General features: G+C 38.1%; 1 protein-coding gene across 9 annotated transcripts in view; it reads right to left on the bottom strand.

The window, feature by feature from the left end:
• ITSN1 (intersectin 1) overlaps positions 1 to 22435 on the bottom strand; it is a 218273-nt gene that overhangs the window by 143238 nt on the left and 52600 nt on the right. For 7 of the 9 annotated variants that reach the window (XM_050929035.1, XM_050929025.1, XM_050929075.1 and 4 more), the window contains 6 exons: positions 18402 to 18494; positions 16657 to 16720; positions 6023 to 6183; positions 4129 to 4308; positions 3312 to 3405; positions 202 to 302 (listed from right to left, as the gene is read on the bottom strand). In XM_050929035.1, the coding sequence (XP_050784992.1) occupies positions 202 to 302; positions 3312 to 3405; positions 4129 to 4308; positions 6023 to 6183; positions 16657 to 16720; positions 18402 to 18494 (693 nt within the window). The remainder of the gene's footprint in view (positions 1 to 201; positions 303 to 3311; positions 3406 to 4128; positions 4309 to 6022; positions 6184 to 16656; positions 16721 to 18401; positions 18495 to 22435) is intronic. The other 2 variants (XM_050929057.1, XM_050929066.1) reach the window with 2 other exon arrangements.

Below are 22435 nucleotides of genomic sequence, written 5' to 3'. Positions count from 1 at the left end.
TAAGTAGCAACCACTCACAAATGATCATATATTTGCTCTCAATTGTAATCAAAGTGTGGACAGAAAACAATATAGAAAATAAGCATTTTTTCCCCTCTCAGCTATCTCTCACCTTCCATAATTTAAGCACCACATTAACAGACATATAATTATCAAAGATCAATCAAATGAAAATAAAAAATATAAAAATTGTTCTAATACCTGTTAAATGTCCACTCATCGTTTTGTCATGGCTATTGAACAGCTGCCTATATTTCAGTCTTGATGACTGAGGAACAGCCCATTCTGCTACAGAAGGCACACTGGAATTAGGAGAGAGAAAAAAAACTCAGTTACGCTTAAAAGTTTCAAGCTACATGAGGACAGACTGAAGTTCAAATTTTACATATGAATTTTTCTTTCAACAATTTTTCCCAGCTCTTACTTCAAAAATATTACACACTACTGAAGTTGTGGTTGAGAACAGTGACCCAGTTCAGCATTTTAAAAGCATGGTTCTTATCCCAAATTAAGCCAACTATTCATCCTTGTCATAGATAGCTTTGCTTTTTCAGAAAGGTAGAAAAGTAAATAATCTAAGTGCTTTGGAAAACTCAAGATATGCAAAATTTTTGTTCAGTTATATGGTTGGAAACTCTCCATGTAGTTGGTGGAAACGAAAAGACCAGGAGTACTTGTGGCACCTTAGAGACTAAAATTTATTTGAGCATATGCTTTCGTGGGCTACAGCCCACTTCATCGGCGTCTCATCTTATGCTAACCTTAACCAGCTGTCTTTCCAGCCTAGCAACCAACCAACCAGAGACTGATTAGGAAAAACAAACAGAGCTAACAGAAAATACAAGTATTTTAAATAGATCAGCTATTTGTAGAGACAGTTCCGGGATTCTAGCCTGCCAACATGTCTCAATACTAAGAACTGGAGAGAGCAGGTATAGGAATGAAATGTTAGTTCAGTCTTCAGCCCCATTTAACCTTTGGTCCTCTATTAAGACTGCCAAAACATGCCAGGATACTAGGACACAGTAAGAATCAGACTGAGATAATCTAATTTCTTTCACATAGGCCACTGAACAGATTGCATAGCAACTACTTTCCCTACTGACCTGAGAAGGACTGAAACCACTAAGCGGGCAGTGACTCTTTCATGTTATGGTAGTCTTGGATGACAACCCAGCATATGTTCGATATAAGCACACTTTTATTGCAGATTTGACCAAAAAACGCAAAGAAGGTACCAATATGAGATTTCTAAAGAGAGCTATAACACCTAACGCAGGGTTTAAGAATCTTAAGTGTCTTCTAAAATCAGAGAGGGACAAGGCGTGGATCATGCTGTCAGAAGTCTTAAAAGAGCAACACTCTAATTCCGAAACCTACAGAACCTGAACCACCAAAAAAGAAAATCAACCTGGTGGCATCTGACTTAGATGATGAAAAATGAATATGCATCAATCCACACTGCTTTGAATCGTTATCAAGCAGAACCAGTCATCAGCAGTGTGGACTTGTAGGTGCTGAAGTTTTACATAACTGCACTCAAAAACAAAACAAACAAAAAAAATCTACATATGTAAATTGCACTTTCACAATAAAGAGATTGCACTACAGAACATGCATAAAGTGAATTGAAAAATACTATTTCTTGTGTTTATCTTCTTTTACAGTGCAACTAAATATAATATAAAGTGAACACTGTACACTTTGTATTGTGTTGTAATTGAAATCAGCATATTTGAAAAATGTAGAAAAACATCCAAAAATATTTAAAATAAATTTAAATTGATATTCTTTAACGGTGTGATTAAAACTGTGATCACAATTAATTTTTTAATGGAGTTAATTCAAGAGATTAACTCAAAACAAATTAACTGCAATTAATTGACAGCCCTCCTAAAATGTTTTCTCATCAGAAAATGTCAATTCATCAAAACCAAAACTTTGTGGGACCACACTTGTTTAAATGATGGAATTTCTGATCAAAATGAGACTCTGATCACCACAGAATAGCTAATAGCATGATGGTTGGGGCATTCTGTTTGACTCAGAGCACGGACTTTAACCTGGGTCTCCCACATCCCAAGTGACTGCACTATTCACTGGACTATAAAGTTAGTGTGTCTCTGGCCCAGTGAATACTTTTCATACACAGCTCCAACAGGAGATATTTAGAGAAATTGATCCCTGAATAGTCTGCCCACTCTCCTATCCTCCTCCACCTCAAAACTTCAAAAGGTCTCAGGTTCATCCCAATATGTAACAGGAAAATTTTTGAAATCTCAAAAGTTTTACAGGAAAGGAAAACCGTATCTCACCCAGCTCTAAAAGAGACCAGAGAATCAGAGGTGAAGTTGGCCTTATAACTGTGATAGCCGTCTTAAGGAATATCCAGTTCTTTTACCTAAGGGATCCTAGATGTCAGTCCCTATGGAGCTAATCACTATTACTTCACACTGGTGGAAGGGATACACTCCCCTCCCTGTGTGGGGATTAGAGCATACTGCTTCCACTGTGCTCCCAACAATACTCTGAGACAAAAAAAGGTTTGAGCTGCAAGGCATTTTTAGTCTCATTTACAGACAAGTAATAGTAACATTTAGCTTCTCATATTGTGACACAAAAGAAATTTTCAAGGACAATTTACCTGGAGAGCTAAGATTAAAAGCCAAACAAAATTTAAAACACTTAAAAATGGCATACGAAGAAGCAATTATTTTCTTCCCTGAAATCAACAGGAATTTTGAGCAACTGTTCAGTCCTCAACACTATACTGCAACTATTAACTCCCCTCTCCCATCAAAGTTCTCTAAGTCAATATTTTATGTCTCCTTGGACCAGTCTTTTAATAAATTCTTACATACAAGTAAAAAAAAAAAAAAAAACACTTACAAGAAAAAGTTAGTCTCTGGACAGCACTCCCACAGTTCCCACATTTTAATATTTTACTTCTGAAACTACTTCTCTATTTTCTACAAAAAATGTGTTATCTTTCTGCAGCACAAAAGGAGGGGCCTTGTGATATGAAACAAAGCAGACTTTTCTGTACACACTCAAAAGCCTCATGTTGTAATGTGACTTGAAACTTTTAAAACAGTTAAATGCTATATTTCAATAGTTTGTAACTAATCTGGTATTTCACGTTTAAAGAAGATATTCTATTAAACCTCTGAAGTAATAACTTGACAAGACTTGATTTTCTTAATTACAGAAATTAAGTTTAATGAAGAATGGTCTTAATCTATTAGCGTCTAAGGCAGTACTGCCTGCTACAGCATATTTCACATGTGCACACACACTCCACGCTAACTTACCTAGCCACATCAAATGATTGTGCCTTTTGCAGTTTAGCGTTTAACTGTGACCCAGGTCCAGATCTACTAAAGGAAGAACTCTTTGGCAATGTGGCTGTAATAGTAAGAATAACTGTGTTAATCCTGAAAAGTAAATTTGAAACACATCTGTACAATTCACAATGATAGACAACTAACTGCTAACCACACAAAACAAGGATTATGATTTTAAAATCAGTTTGGGGTTTTTTTTAAGGCAATGTTCCTAATACAAAAATAAATTAGTAACATCTCCTGCCCCACAAAAAATAAAACACGCTTCACCTTCATGACTTCCTGAATTTGCATTCTTTATATAAATCTGGTTGATACAATAAAGTGCAGCATTTTATAAAATAAAAATTGAAACACTGTATACTTCGAAAATAATCCAAAGAACAATATTATCTTAATGGTTATAAATAGGTAAGGAGTACCAATGTGTAGGTATCAATTCTGGATGATGGGCAAGCTAATTTTATTGTACCTTTACTAGAATGCTAACATTTTGTTCTTAGTGATTGTTGGTTTGTGTATAGAAATATCCAAAAAACAAGCAGCTTTAAAACATAATAAACCTAGATTTCTTCTATTGAAGGTTTAAAATTTTTGTTTTAGATTTAAAACTTTTTTTAATCCTATTTGTATTAACCCAATTTAAAGTGTATTCCCTTAATAAAGCAATTCTTTAAAATAATAAGTTACTAATACCATATTCTCACTTTTTCGATACAAAGAAAATTGCTCAACAATTTGTTAACAAAAAAAAGTAAATATATAGTGTCAGTATGTAGCATACCAGGATGAGCAAAAGCAGGCAGAGGTTGTATAACAGCAGGAGCTCCATTAGCCAGAGGAGGCACTGCTGCTGTAGGAACAGAAGATACTAAAGGTGGAGACATTCCTACTACTGGAATGGACGCCATTGGTACTGGGGCTACAGCTGTAAGAGATGGCATGCTGACAATGCCCCCAATACCTGCATATAAGAAAAAGTAGACATTTTTCTAATTTAGAATCATTTGTATCAGATAATAATTTAAGGAGTTTGCAGACTGCAGAGTTATACAACAACAATAAACCTAGAATTAGAGGGCAGATTGAGGTAAAGATAAAGACTCTAAAAAATCCCAGGGTTACTAAGCTCTCAGATAGTGACGGCAACATGAAATGGTTTAGGGAGAAGGGCATAATATTTTATAGTGTATGTATATTATAGGATTATGTGACTGCAGTGCTAACCAAAGAAATATAAGAATTTGCTTTAGAAAATTGTTCACTGTGTGCTAGATGAAGAGCAGTACTGTCAAACACTGGTGGGTGGAGAACTGAAAGTCTACATTTAACCTCTGTCCAAAAAGAATGAGTTTCAGGAGAATTGCTCACAGCCTTCTGCCAAAACAAAACAATGCAAAGCTAATAGGATAAAGCACAGTAATAAGAGATTTTAGGTATGAGTACAGCTGCACAGATGACAAGTAAAGGTCAAGGAGACTCAGTGATTCCACTGGGGAAAGAGGTGAGGCTACGTGCACGCAGATGGGAGCATGTCTACAGTGGGCTTGGAGAAGAAAATTTAATTATTTCGTACTTCACTCAATCATTATGGCCCCAGATGAAGTTTTTGAAACCAAACAACAAAAGTTTGGTCGGAGGGAGGGGGGGGAAAATGAATTAGCAGATATACAGGCTTTGAAGGGTAAGAGTTTTGTTGTAACGCTTACCAAATACAGATGCTCCCCAGGTTGTGAAAATCCGACTTATGGACAAAGTTCCATAAGTGCCTTTTTTCTTTTTCTTTTTTTTTTTTTTTTGGGGGGGGGGGAGCATAATTGTTGGAGATACGTTCCTGACTTATGCAAAACTCAACTTACGCAAGGCATTCCGGAACGGAGCTCCTGTACATTATTTATTTACTTCACTCTTTACGGTGATCACAATTACCAGGCATCTGATGATGAGATGTTGCAAACTAAAGGTTACATGTAAAGTGGCTCTCAACACCAGAATGCAGAAGAAACTCAACATGGTAAGCATGAGGTCCAGGCTTTGACTCACTCATTTATTTTATGCCATTTATTTCAATCCTGCATTACCCAATCCTATCTTTGGCGTTATGAGCACTTCAGCAATACCAGTTACAAGAACAAGAGAAGCAGTAGCCAGTCTGGCTATTATTAATGCCACTCTTTGCACAGGCCAACAGGTGTGGACTGCTCCCACACTATTTTGGTTAAGTTAAATCAAGATCGCTGATCGTAACTGTGGCAGAGGTGTTAGAGCTAGAACCCATTAAAGAAGACTTAAGAAAACTGCCAGCAAGGTGGTCTTATTGAGGGCCCTCAACTTCAGAATTCACTCACTCTCCTTGGTCTGAAACAGCCCAGCTCTGCTGATCTTCACAGCATGGTGCAAGGCCCATCTGCTTTTCCTAATATTTGGTGATGGTGAGAGTACAGAGGGAGAGAAGCAGGGTCTGAAATGGAGTAGGAAACTGACTTGTTATTGATTATGCCTGGATGCTAAGGACCCAGGTTTATTAGGCCGTTTTTCAACTATATATATCTTTTTGATTGTAAAGTAGCACCTTTTCCAATTTTAGAAACTGAAATAAATCAAAATATAAACCACCCCAAACAAAACTTTTATAGAGGCTATCATAGCACTGAACTAGAAACAAATTCTGCTCTTACCAAACCCTGGTGCACCAGGAATAGCAATGGGAGGCTGCTTCATGGCAGAAGGGAGTGCAGAGGGGAGCTGATAACCTTGTAGTTTTAGTTTGATAAGTTTCATAGCAATAGAAAACTCCATCTGGTCCATCCTCCCATCGTTGTTCATGTCAGCCAGTGCCCTACAAATAAGCAGGATTTACAATTATGTTTTTAAATTACGACCTTGTGAAGTCTCCCATAAGCAAAGGAAAAAAACCCCACACATAACAAGAAACTCAAGAATCATCTGATTCTTATTTAAAGAGGAATTCTGCAGAGCAGAACCAGGGTTACTAAGCCATCATTTAAAGAATAAACTGAAAACTTCTCAATTTCTTCCTTGGAATGATGAAATTGTGATTTTCTAAGTTATATTTCACTCCATAATGGAGCTATAATATTGTAAGCTGAAAGAAAAGGATGAGTGTAATTCTATAGAAACTTTGCTAAACTGTACAAATTAAAGCAACATGGTACTGCACAGAGCACCACAGAGATCCAAATGACTTAGTCAATAAATTTGTACTTCAGCTAGTCCTATAATAAATTGCTCTTTAAGTGCATGCTCTGTACTAAACACCATTATAGCTGAGTATACAAATGAGTTCTTCAGTTAGACAATAGCATTCAAGTATAAAACACTGAGGCCAGTTTTTGAATAGGCTTTCATGTAGAGTAGTCTCCGACTTTACAGTACATCAAATGAAGAAACAAAAAGTGGACTGTTTAAGAAAACTGTGCAGCAGGGGTGGAGAGGGCAGGAGGGGATGAAGAGGGACAACACGAGTTCCTGTAACTGGGAACCAAAATAAAAAAAGTAAACGCATGTTAATGATTTAAGCAATTATAAATTAAGAACTGCATTATGTTGCTTTCCTTAGAGAGAATAAAAATTATTCCAACTCCAGTACAAAATTTTAGGATTATTTCAAACTAAAAATAAAATATCTATATTTTGATTATAGGCCATGAAAGGGGCAACACAATACTGTGACCAGATGCCCAGCTGAGAGGCTAGGCAGTCTAGTTAAACTCCGAATTTATTTCCAATTAAATCAGCACCAAGGGAAGTATTTATGTAAGTAAATTAAGGGTCATCAAAAGGACCTTCCTGGATTGGCAATAATTAATGAAGTTCAATAACTGAGCAGGTAAACACTTTGCCCACATGACTAGAGGCAAAGCTGGGAAAATTTGTAAGACAGAACCTGAAGCCAATTTGTTGCTATATCAGTGCCATAAGTGTACTCTCGAAGCATACTAGACATGGCTGAGATGACAAGCAATATTTTGCCAAGAACAGGAAAACTCCCAGCCCTCCATAATACTATAGGCCAGATTTTCAGCAAGTGCAAATCAGCCTAGCTCCATTATCTTCCATGTAGCCTGGCTCTGCAAATGATAAATCCTCCCCAAAATGACTTTTTCGGGACACCAAAACTATTTGTGAGTTCAGGTCAAATTTGGCAAGTAATTTCTGCTGAAAACTCTCTCTGAAAACAAAAAATTGAAAGATGTCATTTCAAACTGACATTCAAAACATTTTATTTCATTTGAACAAAATTTTCTGTTTTTCATTACAATGAGAAAAAACTACCTAATTCAGTTTTGGTTCAAAACTAATCAAGCTTTTTTTCCTGTTTTCTCAAAAATGCTGATTTGCACCAGTCAAAAATCTGGCATTACAAATTTACAGAGAGGAGTGAGAAAGCCATCTCTGTATGCTAAGGGCTCTGGAATTTAGAGTTAGAAACTGAAGCACTTCTTGAATGTGGCCCAGCTAGTACGCATATTTCTAGCAGAAGAGAATTCCAGAGGCAAGAGCACTTGCTACAGAGACTGGCCCCCAGATGACTTCTCTCTCACCTCTAGCCCAGGGAAGTTCACTCAAATATTCCAGATGAATGTTGCCTGCTGTTCAATAACTCAATATAACATCTGCCTAGCTCTCTGGGTCTCAAATCAGCTTGGTTAACCGGCTGAGATTTCTAAAGACTTAGTAGTAGTATCCTCAGAACTGAGTATGTACGTTTCAGTCATTACTTATAAAGTTGCTAGTATGATGTAGCTTCAGCTGTTATAAAGGCTCTGTTGTGGCAGTGACATGGCAGCTAAGTAAGTAATTCCCAACAGTCAGAATGAAGAGATGAGATGAGCAACATCAACCCGGACTAACGGAGGAATTATGCTTTTTTTTGAGAGGGGAAAGCTATAGCACATCTCCTCCCACAACCTCACCATGATGGAGGCCTCCCTGAAACAATAGTTACTTAACTGCCACAAATTGAGATAAGAAATCAGTATCTCCTGCCGTATGAGCAAAGGGCTTGTCTACATCCCCCTGAGCGCAACAAGTTTCAGCGCTGTAAAGTGCCAGTGTAGACAGTGCACCAGTGCTGGACTCCCAGCAGACTCCCAGGGCTGGTCACTATGCCACTCGTGGAGGCGGGTTTTTTGGAGTGTACTCTGCCCTGATTACACAAGCCATGTTAAAATGCTGCTGCTGCCAGCGTAGACTAGCCCAAAGAGAATTAAAATACAAGATACTTATATCAGACTGAGAATGTTAGAGGTTTGAGGGAACCTTATTGCAGGCAAGACAACCTCCCTCCACCAAGTTGTAGGCAACAGGAAGGCAGGGCTGCCTGGGGGGAGGGGGGCAAGTGGGGCAATTTGCCCCAGGCCCCACAGGGGTCCTGCGAGCCCTAGCCCAGCAGCAGTCTGGGTCTTCGGTGACACTTCAGCGGTGGGGGCGCTTCAGTGCTCCCGAAGATACAGAGTGACTGAAGGGCCCCCCGCTGCCAAAGACCCGGACCACCACCTGGTGAGTACAAGCGCCACAGCTCCCCTGCTTTGCCCCAGGCCCCCTGAATCCTCTGGGAAGCCCTACAGGAAGAGAACTTTATAGATTATAACAAAGATGGAGTTTTCGCTAGAAGGAACAGAATTGTTCCTGGAAAAAGTTAAAACGCAAAGTAGACTTGCTACATAGCCTAATTCATGAGGGCTGTCCATTTTCTGCCAGCTACCAAGTGCAATGTCTCCCTACAGTGCTATATATTGCTGTGTATGTATACCAAGAGTTTGATTAACTTCCCTAAAGTCTTTTTGCCTTTTGCTACTCTACTGGGAATACAGAAACATTTGTCACAAGCAACCAGACAGACACATGCTGTACAGAATACTTAAAAAATAAAACAATACAATAAAAATCTATATGATGAAACAGATATGAAGAACTCAAAACATATAGTTAGAGTAGGGACACTAATCAACTGAGAGGTCAAATAGCAAATTACTACCAATTAGACTTCAGCCTTGTGCATATTACCCCACAACTGCGGTACTGAACTAAAATATCATTCCTTTGTCAAAGAAATGCACAGTTTAAGTTTCGACAAGAAGATCAGAGTGGACATTTCCCAATGGCTGGAGAGGATATCACCAAGAGAGATGCTATCATACAACATGTTGAATTCTCTTGCTGTCCCCAGTATCATCCAGCTCTTGTAATGGAAGACCCAGCTTATTAAAAGTCTCCACTTCCTCACCACTGTGAGTATTTACTTTTTAAAACTCACATAGCTCAACCAGTGCACCTTGATCCTGACCTACAGGAGTCACGTTTGACTTCTGGGATTCTTGATTAGAAAAAAAAATCAGAATTATACCAAGTTACATGGTGATTTTGAAATGTTCACAAACAGTAAGGTTGAGGTCAAAGGCATCTGATCTGTCAGAATTTCTACCCAGGAATCCAGAGATTTAATGGCTATAACTAGCCCTCCAGTCTTTTGCATTTGAGTGAAAGGAAGCATAGATATGAATACCACAAGTGTAGTAACTTACTTATAAATTGCTAAGTATTAAAGATGATAGAATGCAGTAGCAAATATTTAGGTTAATTTTGGTTTACAAAAAGAACACTAGACCTTTTGAGGGCAAATAAAAAGGCCACTCAGTCTACAAGAATACTCAAAGGAAAAGCATGTTTATTTTGATTAAAGTTTTCTTCAGGGTTTAGTCATCCTTTATTCAGACCCCAAGTTGTAACTGGTCGGTAGAAAAAACAAAACAAAACAAGTTTGTATATATATATATATATATATATATATGTGTCCTCAGGTGGTCAACCATAAAGATAAATCAGAGAAAGAGACTGCCTGAAGAAAGCTATTCTGACAGATTTCTTTGATCACACTCTGAGCAACTGGTGGTTTCCCCATTAAACAGATCTCTCACTTTTCATATGTAGAAGTCAGTTCTGCTGAACCCATCCAATTGGCACTGTCAGATCAAGCAATTAAGTGATTTCTGATGCTAGGATATAGTGGTACAATAGCAGGGGCGGGGTGTAAAATATTTAAGCAAATGCCTTTGTAACAGCGCTTATTTGTTCTGCCCAGAAGGCTTCTACAACCACATAATCAACTTTTATTTACAAACTACTGCCGTACACCTGACCATGAGAATACTATTAAGTATCATCACATTGCATATGACTGGTTCATTCGGACACTACATGATAATGATCTCCTTTGAAAGTGCTTTGAGATCTCCTAATGGAAAGCATTATATCTAGCTAGGTGGAATTATTATTATTCCAATAGTAGTTTCCCACATTTTGAACAATACATTTTTAATCTACATAGTTTCCTTCTATGTGAAAATAATAATAATAATCAGAAACAAGATACGACAATTCCAATTATGTTCATTGAATGAGAAAACTCCCATCTACCCACTTAGTCAATAAAATCTTTCATTTCCAGTTAATGTCTTTCCTGCTGTCCTATTCATTTGCTGTAGTTCAACAGTTTTGCTATTTTACTCAACTTCACACAAATTTCAGGAAAATGAAGTACAACTAGAAAGCTGCAGTATTTACACACATTTAAATAACTGCAGTGCACTAGCAGAAATACAAAGCTATGCCTTGAGTGCTGTAAGTAGCTGACAGTAACTACTACCTACATTTCACTGTTCCACAAAACAAAGTATCCAGTTATAACAAAATTAGGAAGAACTTAATGTATGTTAATTCATTTATTTGAGACCTGGCTGGAAACCAGTGTACGACAGTAAATTGATTACAGATTTATTATATCTATAAAACATTCCTGTGTTCATAACTGTAGATTTTTTTTACTTGGCTAATTGCAAAAGGCTGAATCAGACCCCCAAAATCTAGGTGCAAAAGGGGTCCTCTTCACATGAATCTCTCCTCATCTACACTTTGGTAGAAGCAGCACTACCATCTTCCCCATACCTTGCAGTGGAATCTTTGCAGTGCTGCCTTCTGAGAGATTGATGGCGAGGACAAGGATTGGGCAGGCAGGATTTGTGTGTCTTAGATCATGGCTTATTAAACTACAAAAATATCTTTCTGAAGGTTATTTCTAGAATGTTACATACTCCAGCAAGGAAGTTCTACTGCAACTGAAGATCTGGACTAAATCTAGCCTTAAATTCCCAAATTCATCCTAAATCATCAAACTCAAACCCAACAGCAGGAATTAAGCCTTGAGAATCACTATATTACTGTATACATTAAATAGTAAAATCCCAGGGTCTGCCCTACCATAACATTTTCTCATCATTCTTCTAGCTTCCACAAATTTGAGACTATTAGGAGTAAAACAGGTGTCAGAAGAGGGTAAATCTATCACCCTGCAGAACTAGAACTCTGAATATAACAAGCAGCAGCTTTCACTGATTATTTCCAGTGCTAGTTTAAACTAAGCTAGAGATGAGGAGATTTGGTGGAGGATTTCAGGAGGGAGAAATAGCGCTGTGGGTTTTGAAAGAAATCCAGATTATGGCCTAGTTAAAAATAGTTCTTACCTTCTGAATCATACGGTCTCATTTCAAAGATTATTAGACACTTTATAGATTACTGGCTTGATAGACGACAAAGTCTGAAAAAAGTAGATCAGCAGAGGAATTGTCATGATAAACCATAGCAGCTCCTCAGGCTGCACTACAAAACTCCCAACATTCTCACAGATGTTTTCTGAAGAACTGAATTACTGCTATTTTAATTTTATAATACAGCCTTCATGTAGTATCACGTCTAAAAACAAATTACTGCAACTTCAAAATATTTTCAAAATGGCTCTGTCGGGCAGAAGATTTCAACTAGGTAGCTTTTCCTGACATTCTATTTTAGTGAAAACAGATTTTGCATTACTCAAAATAACAATCCAGTTTTCACCAAATTTAAAAGAGAACTACACCTTTTAAAATCAAACTTGAAGATATTTTTAAAAATATGCTGTCATAAACAGATAAGAGTTAATAGAACAGAAGTACTTCATATCTCTTTTGCCTGTAAAGGACTAACAAGATCAGTGAGCCTGGCTGTCACCTGACCAGAGAACCAATCAGGAGACAGGATACATTCACATCTTGAGGGAGGGAAGTTTGTGTGTGCGGTTAGATTTTGGTGGTTGTTCACTCTGGGGGCTCAGAGGGACCAGACGTGCAACCAGGTTTCTCTCCAATCTCTCTGATACAGTTCAGAATAGTAAGTATTAGGTAGATGAGGTGAACTAGGCTTATGTTTGTTTTCTTTATTTGCAAATGTGTATTTGGCTGGAAGGAGTTCAAATTTGTATTTTGCTGAAAGGATTTTAATTTGTACTTGTATACTTAGGCTGGGAGGGTATTCCCAGTGTCTATAGCTGAAAGACCCTGTAACATATTCCATCTTAAATTTACAAAGATAATGTTTACTGTTTTTTCTTTCTTTAATTAAAAGCTTTTCTTGTTTAAGAACCTGATTGGTTTTTTTTTTTATTCTGGTGAGACCCCAGGGGACTGGGTCTGGATCCACCAGGGAATTGGTGGGGAGAAAGGAGGGAAGGGGGAGAGAAAGGTTAATTTTCTCTCTGTGTTAGGATTACTTTCTCTCTCAGGGAGAGTCTGGGAGGGGGAGAGAGAAGGAGGGGGGGGGAGGTGGATTTTCCTCTCTGTTTTAAGATTCAAGGAGTTTGAATCACAGTAATCTTCCAGGGTAACCAAGAGAGGGGAATCCTGGGAGAGGCAACGGTGAGGGAAAGGGTTTACTTTCCTTGTGTTAAGATCCAGAGGGACTGGGTCTTGGGGGTCCCCGGGCAAGGTTTTGGGGGGACCAGAGTGTATCAGGCACTGAAATTCCTGGTTGGTGGCAGCGCTACAAGTACTAAGCTGGTAATTGAGCTTAGAGGAATTCATGCTGGTACCCCATCTTTTGGACGCTAAGGTTTAGAGTGGGGAATTATACCATGACATATACAAACCAAATTTTCTTTTTAAAATTATGAGATGATGTATCTTTGACAATTATAAAATGCATTACTTCTCCTGTAACAGATCTGAAGGGTGTCTGAACTATCAGTCAACAAGGCCAAACCCTCTGCAATTCCTGCCTCACAGCTGTACTTCCCCAGATAAGTGCTTCCATAGCTAACAAAAGAATCTATAAAAGCAGATGTGACTTTGCATTACATCAGACTTGGTTTTTGGAGCCATGAATCTAACAAGTTAATGAGTTAGGCCTCAATCCTGCCAACACTATCATATGTAAAACTTTACCTCAAGCAAGTAGCCCTACTGAAGGCCTTGGAAATAATTAGGCAAGTAAAGATACACATGTAATTAAACATTTGCAGAACTGGGGGCCTTAAATTGCTTTTTGTATTTGTTTTAAATTTTTCTTACAGATTCTATAAACTTCATAGAAAATGACAGTGTGGCAGTCCTAACAAGCTGGGGGTTTTGTCAGTAGTGAACTCCAACTAGACAGGGAAATAGAGAATACAGACAGAAAACTAAGGATTGTAAATAGCTTTCTTCCCACAAACAAAGATCTGGACCTATAGTCTGAAACAGTGTACAGAGCACTTGAGCTAAAGACTCAGGCAGATGAATCCACTGAATAGATCTTGTGACACCTCACGAAGCTTTTCCTATGTAAGTGCTATACACACTTCCTCCACGGAAGTCTCTCAGACCAAGTAGTCACAATGGATCCACATGAATAAGCACAAAGATTTGATGCTATCACAAGACCTTTGGGAACTATAATACTGATTGTTTAATCCACCACAAAGATGTCCTTTGGAGTATCTTACCCCTCAAATGGGGGGAGGTCACAATTTCTTGTTGCTTTACATCTCAGATTGCTTTGAACAAACTATTGTGACATCATTTGGCTATCAATATAATTGCCTTCTTGCCATTGCATTACAGGCCAAAGATCTGGCTGAGAATGGTTGTCTAGTTACACACAATTATGCTTCAACTGATAAAGGAAACTATCATGGATTTTTAACTGTGGTTTCTGTTTCTGTGGAAAGAGCCACTTAGAGTTCCTTTTTAATGCCTATTATTGTTGTAAGACAGTAATAATCTGTGCTAGACTCTCTACAGCAGAGATCGGCAATCTTTGGCACGCAGCTTGCCAAGGTAAGCCCCTGGCGGGTCAGGACAGTTTGTTTACCTGTCATGTCCACAGCTTCGGCCAATCACAACTTCCACTGGCTGCAATTCGCCGCTCTATGCCAATGGGGGCAGCGGGAAGTGGTGGCCAGCACATCCCTTGGCCCATGACGCTTCCCACAGCCCCCATTGGTCTGGAGCGGCAAACTGCAGCCAGCGGAAGCCATGATCCGCCAAACCTGTGGACGCGGTAGGTAAACAAACCGGCCCAGCCCACCAGGATGCTTACCCTGGTGGGCCATCAGCCAAAGGTTACCAATCCCTGCTCTACAGACGGATATTTACTTTGCTTCATCCAAAGAAGTTAATGAAGAGGGAAGTTTTTCTTCAAGTGGTATTCTTGCTCTAGCTATTGTGATTCCACCCTCTTATTCACTACATCTAATTCCATGGAAGAAACAAATTGAGATCATCTGGCCTATCTAACCTAAAATGCAGACTCCTCTTAATTAAGAAGTGACCAAAAAAGGTGCCTTAATATATTAAAGTTTTATTTCTGCTTGTTGCTTTTTTAAGTTACAAAAATCAGGTCTAGTCTCTATGACTACAGAACTAGTGGAATGATCATCTCTCAAGAGACAAAAAGTTTAAATAAAACTCAGAAGGGAAGAAATTTTGAGTCAGGGTATGTCTAGACGAACAGCTAAATGCGCAGCAAGCTGAGTTGTACATCTACCGCACACCAGACTGCCATGCACCAGCTGGTCCTGTGGACCTTGTTACTGCGCACTAAAAGTTTCCCAGTGCACTTTGATCTACTCAGCTTTGAAACAGGAGTAGGTCAATGCACATGAGAGAACTTCTGAATGCACACTAGCAGGGTCCACACAGATAGATTTACACCCGAGCTTGCTGAGCACTAAACCTTTGTTTAGAGAAGCCCTCAGATTATTTACAACTGTTTAGTTTTAACAACACTCATTTAAAACTAATGCCTAGTGAATATTTTTAGAGAAATAATGTCTTAAGACTAAACATTCCATCCTCTTAAATGAAGAGGAGAGAGAAATTTTAAATGGACATTTGAAACCTTCAACAAGTCTTCCAGCAAAATACGGCCAAATGTGATTTGCCTTATATTTCGAAGACCAAAAATGAAGCAAAAACACACCCACGCACACCCTCTCTTTCAAGCCTTCTCATAAAGCAGCAAGAGGGCAGATACTCATTTCCAAAGCAGCTCTCTTCTTGCAAGATAACGCTTCTTTTTCATTGAGAGCCACTCTTTCCCTAAGGGAATGGAATATTGAGACATTTCTACTAGTATAAAAGTAAGAGCAGCCACAATAAGGAGACACCATGGAAAACAACTCATTGTATTTACTGGTTAATGTTAACTTTCATCTATGTAGATACCATGTCAACACAGTGATCCTCCCTTCCTCACCCCCGCCCCACCCATCACTGTGCAGAGGAAAATTATATTCATTTTGCTCAGTTTAGAAGGAAGGTCAGTAGTAAGAGAATATATTTTCAAGATTTTCATTAAAATTAGCATTTCTGAGTCAAAGTTTGACATAATTTGGAACAGCAGCAATTTGAAAGCCCTACATGAAGAAACTAGGTGCCAGTTTCCAACTGGGTTTTTAAACAGTTTAACACAGCTTTGCAAATTCGTACTTTTCACTCACCCAGGAATAATAAAATCATTGTTCCTCCTCTCCCACCTTAAACTCCATTATCACTGAACTATGATGAGAGTAGATTTTATGCAGATTATAAATGTCATGACAATTGTGCAGGTCTGGTTTAACAGTCCCATTAGTATATCGAGTATCTTAGTATTTAAAAAATTAATTGTTGCAGTTTATGATTATATTAATATTGGTTTAACAAAGCTGGAAACATTTTATATGGTCTCTTCTTACACTTCCTACTAAACCACTTGGTTACAAACGTCACTTTCCAATAAGATGGCTACCTCCATCAAGAGGCATACATTAATAACTTTAAAAAAATTCACTGCCGGACCAAAGCAACAAGGACTTTTGTCTTGTTGACTTTTAGCCTATAGGCTGAGCAAAGCAAGTGATTTTAAATAGCAGCATGTAAAGTGTGAGTAATTGAATTCCTTGCTCCAATATAACTGAAGTTGTTTTTTTTTTTCATTTTTTTTTTTTAAATATACTTGCCATATTTGTGCTAATACCGGCTGAGGTAATCCAGATTGGAAAAAAAAGTTTCTAGCTTGATCACCTGTAAAATAAGTTAGAAAGGCATCATTTCAAAAGGACTGCTAATAATACCCAGAAGACAGAGCTAAAAGTTAAAGTACAAGTCAAAACATTCAAAAGAGCAACATTAAAAGGCATATATTGTAACATGGAGCATACTACAGAATATTATTTAAATTCAGTGTATCACTTAGCAATCTACAAGCAATACTACAAATGGAATTTTAGGTACTGGTGAATCAAGGATATCTATTGGGGAGATATCCACCCCATGCTTTAAATATTAAAATGGAAGCAACTGGTGCAAATTTAAAGTTCAATTGACATTAACATTTTCCAGAAAGATCTATTGAGATGAACACTAGGAAACATATGGTCCTGCTACCCAATCCAAGTTTAAAGGCTCTTTCTTTATTGGAATCATCTGCCCAGTGAAATCAAGGAAGCATACACTTTCTCCACAGGAAATACTATTTCCCATCAATACAAACATAAAACATTCTATTTTTTCATGGGTATTTAAGGTACAATACAGAACCATCAGCACAAATTGAATAAGGGACTCTTCAGTTATCATTTGAGACTAATTAGCCACTGAGAAAAGCAATAGCAAAATTTTTTAGGTAGTTTGCAAACCTGGACTGAAAATGGGAAAGGTAGAAGAGTAAGGATGGGAAAAACAAGACAGCACATTAGGGTTAGGTGCAGCAGGATTAGTTCCCTGAAAAGGAAATTTGATAATCTATGAAGGAAAGAAGTAGAAAGACTACAAGTAGTATTACATATCAATTATTTTACAAAATTAAGTTACACAGAACCATACCAGATTTTGTACAATGTCATATGAGGAGCAGCAATAATCAACCTATGCCGGGAGAGGCACATGTGGCTCTTTAGAACCACAGATGAGGCTCTCAAAACCACAGATTTGATCGGAGACTCTTGGATACCTTCAAACAGATAGATAGCAAGGAAGGTGACATATCACCCTCCATTCTCTTTCTCCACATGTAGCTGCGGCAAGAGAGGAAAGAGAACCAAACAGAGCCACCAAACAGCCACAGAACAAGATCTTGATATCACTCTGGTGTTAAACCTGATCTGCAGTGGTTTAAAAGACCTGTGCAAGCCATGTGTGTGGATTTATTGCTTAATCCTCACAAGTTAAAACTGATATAAACCACTTGTAAATGGATATACAAGGCTGTCCATACAGAGGTTTTCATTGGTTTAACTAAATTGTTAAACAGATTTGATTTTAAAAAAGGTGCAACTTACAATTAGCCTGTCTTTTGTGTATATTGATCAATCAACATGACAATGTATCGCAATGGTGCCAGTCATCAAATTTAAGTAACATCAAGTCATCCCACTATGTTTCTGTGATTCTGATTCTATGACAATGGATTACTGTGAAGTAACAAGCGGTTCTACAAGATAGAGTAGCATTGCTTTAGACAACCAGGTATGACTGCATGAATGACACAAGAGAAAAATCAAGTGGTATAAACCAGGGAGAAGACAAAAAGTTTTCAGCAATATTCAAAGAGATGGCGTTGATGTGACAGAGAGATACAAGAGAGCTGAAATACAGTATGAATAAAATCATGCCTGCATTTTTCCCATGAATTTTTGTACATACTTATTTACTATGAATTCTAGATATTATTAAATGGAATTGGATGTGAAAACTATCTAATTACCAGTGATAAATCCAGATGTTGGTTTCAGACTATGGAACTGCTGATCATGTTTAGCTCTCTCTTCCACAGTTATGGCCCAGATATCCAGGTTGCCTTGTGTAAAAAGAAAATATATAAGAAGTCAGAAATAAGTACATAAAAGATACACTACTTTCCCCCCTTACAAGTCTTGTGTACACAAAGTTTTAACATTTTAACCTTCTGACTTGGTGGTACTAGCAGAATTAATTTGCCTATGAAAACTTAAGTATTAGACTAGATAAAAAATAATCTCGTATCCAACTAATCTACAGTTGCATTCATACATATCCTTGAATAGGCAGCCATATCTATAGTGTTACCATAACAAACCACCAAAGACTGAAATGAACACCTGAACAACGCTTCAGCAATTTTATGCTCATTGACCTCTTAAGTTATAAATAATCTACACAACATGTAATGCAATTTGTGATGACAACACTTAAAAGATGTCTGTTTAATGAAAGAGAAAACATGGAAAGTTCATGTGGTTTTGCTTATTTAAGAAACTAATCCCACTCAAACAGCATATGCAGCGCAGCACATGATGCAGTCTCTTCTTCTTCTAAATAGAACAGTGAAGAGGTGTCACAAGCCATCAACAGTCATGCATTAAGTGGGTTTGCACCATTACAGAAGTAGAAATAAATGCCACCTGTTCATCCAGGAAGGATGTGAACATGCAAGAGGATATAAAATAGGCCACAAAAAAGCACAAGGTAGGAAGAGAGCATCCACACTATACTCCTGAGTGAATGAGAAATTCAACATGTAGGAGTATTTTGTACTATTTGGCTCCTCCAGAGCAAATGTAAAGTTTGTAGTTCAATATTTAGTAAGTTTCACATTAAACTACCTTTAAAACAAAACAAAAAAAACCCCAATACAGTGACATTAAGAATGCCTTCTCCAGATTTTAGTACAGATGTGCAGAATCTACTTCCACTGTCTAGTCGGAACACTATTGCATTTGTTTCTCTTCTCTTCATGTTTCTCTTTTGTCCTCCAGGTTACTTTTCCTCATTCTTACAGCCAACACTACAACATCTCATCTCTCACTTAAGAAAGTATTTAAGATACTATTACACAATATTGCACATAAGGTTGTTCATAATTTTTGGATCGGTAATACAACACTGTCAACATTTCCAGGAGCACATAATATTTACTAGCTCTGCTGCAGCAATATCATCTAACTGTTGCAGGCCAGAATCTCAGGAAACCAAAAACACTTAATGCTAACAAAATACAGTTCTCCTGAATAGGACATTAAAGATACAGACTTGCAAAAACAAGTTGTCTAGATCTTGTTCTTTATTTCTACATCACTGCCTAAGTTTACCTGGGCCAGTCCTTTAAAGCTTTTAACAAATCTGGTTTTTTTTAAAGGTATGTTATCAGACACTGGAACCCTAAAAGATAATCGTTCAGTTTCATTTATCAAAAAGTGAAAGAGCACTAAACTGTTCCAGATTTATTTTTTGGAATAGAAAATTAAATTGACGAAATGACCAGACTACAAGAGAAGAAAACTCCCAATTACTATGACTAATTCTCAAAGACTCTGTACACCCATTTTAAGAACTTCATATAAACATGGTTCAAACATTATTTCAAACACAACTTGTTCATAAAACAGTTTATCCATCTTGTGTGACAGGACAAAAGCAATATAGTCCAGAGTTTAAGACTAGTCAATAAGACTCAGATATGCTCTGTGAATGAAATTCCAACATAACATGCTGAGCACTTCCAATATTGAGCGCAAACACTGTAAATGTAGGATTAATGAGATCCGGACATCATCCACACAGGTCTCCCAAACCATAAAGCATGCCAGTTTTTCGGAAACCCCATTTGAACAGTTTTAGAATATGGTCCCTGACCTATTGAAGCAATAGAGCAAAAAGAGTAGGAACTCATAGAAATTGAGCCTCTATATATTTTTCTTCAGCAGGAAAGGACTAATATCTCTTCAAAATACAGAAAAAAGTTTTGCTGAAACACTAGGGCCTGGTCTACACTTAAAAATTAGATTGACCTAGTTACATCGCTCAGGGCTGTGAAAAAATTTGTGTCCTGTGCAATGCAGTTAGGTTGAACTAACCCTCTATGCAGAGGCAGCCAGGTTGACAGAAGAGTTCTTCCATCAACCTATCACGCCATCCCTCAAACAGATCGATTAACTACGTTGGCAGAAAAATCCCTTCTGTCGCTGTAAGAACCATCTACACTATGGTGCTACAAAGGCACAGCTGCAGCACTGTAATTGTGTTGCTGTAGGATACAGACAATACCCTAAGAATAAAGCAAAGAATGAGTAAAACACAATGCAAGATGAAAGGAAAGAAAACTTTGAGAGAAAAAGAACTATTAGGGACTTTGACAGAAGTAAGCACTGCAATGCTCAGGACATTTCTACCCCTCCATTAAACCTTTCCAGGGTCCATGAGGAGGGACACATCTCTCTATAGCCCACCTTGGGTGGCTGTAGGCCTCCTAAGCATATTTTCAGCACCCAGCACTCTCGTCTGAAAAAGCCTATGCCAGGTGTAGGCAACCTATGGCACACGTGCCAAACAAAAGTGGCACACGAGCTGATTTTCAGTGGCACTGACACTGCCCAGGTCCTGGCCACTGGTCCAGGGGCTTCTGCATTTTAATTTAAATTTAAAATTAAGCTTCTTAAAATATTTTTAAAATCTTATTTACTTTACATACAACAATAGTTTAGTTATATATTATAGACTTATAGAAAGAGACCTTCTAAAAACGTTAAAATGTATTACTGGCATGCAGTATCTTAAATTAGAGTGAATAAATGAAGACTCAGCACACCACTTCTGAAAGTCTGCTGACACCTGGCCTATGATATATTATTGTGGGTTTTTAATAATTATTATTTTGCTATTTGAGTCTCTGTCTGATCTAGACTGCAGGCCTTACATCCTAAAGAAGGAAGAACTTCCGTTTTTGGAGATAGAGAGGGGCGTAATACATGCCTAGAAAAATCAACATTTGTCCACGATCAGATTTTTCTGCACAGGTCTGCCATGCTGCACTCCACGAAGGTGAGCAAGGGAACCAAGCACTGATTTTATTATTCATTTACTTCCCCTTTGGGAGTTTGTCCCCATAATCTTGCTTCAGAGAGAGAAAAGTGTAATTGGGCTCAGAGTTTTCTCCAAAAATATATTTCAAATGGCTACCAATTTGCCTGCGCTCAAAGAGGCTAGGCTTTGTGTCTCCCCTTCCCCACACAGGTCCTTTCTAGGTCTCTCAGGGAAGAAAGTAGCCTAGAGCTCATGGATGGGCTCCCCAGAAGCTCTGCTCTTTGTATTGCATGAGACCTATGTCAGCCAGACAGTCTGTGCTAGACCTGGAGGTCTTGGCCTGGCATATGATTAGGGTTCCATGAGTGGAAGGAGGGGGTTCATATATGGATTTTTATACAGGAGGAAGCTGGTGTTGTCAGTTTTCAGTGCCCTCCATTTGCAATCCATATGAAAGCAGAGGGGGGGATGCAGCTGAGCTCCACAGTCAGAGGTTTAACTATAGAGGTGTTGGTGTGGGCCAGTGGTTCTCAACCAGGGGTACGTGTACCCCGGGATGCACACATATGTCTTCCAGGGGGTACATGAATTCATTTAGATATTTGCCTAGTTTTACAACAGGCTACACAAAAAGCACTAGCTGAGTCAGTACAAACTAAAATTTCACACATGACAACTTGTTTACACTGCTCTATATACCACACACTGAAATGTAAAAACAATATTTATACTTCAATTACTTTATTTTATAATTATATGGTAAAAATAAGAAAGTAAGCAATTTTTCAGTAATAGTGGGCTGTGACACTTTTGTATATTTATGTCTGATTTTGTAAGCGGGTATATAAGCCACAGACTCCTGAAATGGATACAATACTACAGTCTGAAAAGGTTGAGAGCTACAGGTGTGGGCTACTGGGACTCAGGTGTGATCTTCCAGCTGGCAAGCTGCCCATCTAG

The sequence above is a fragment of the Gopherus flavomarginatus genome, chromosome 1, assembly GCF_025201925.1.
Source record: "Gopherus flavomarginatus isolate rGopFla2 chromosome 1, rGopFla2.mat.asm, whole genome shotgun sequence".
NCBI classification, from domain to species: Eukaryota; Metazoa; Chordata; order Testudines; family Testudinidae; genus Gopherus; species Gopherus flavomarginatus.
This window is presented reverse-complemented; position numbering and strand designations above follow the sequence as displayed.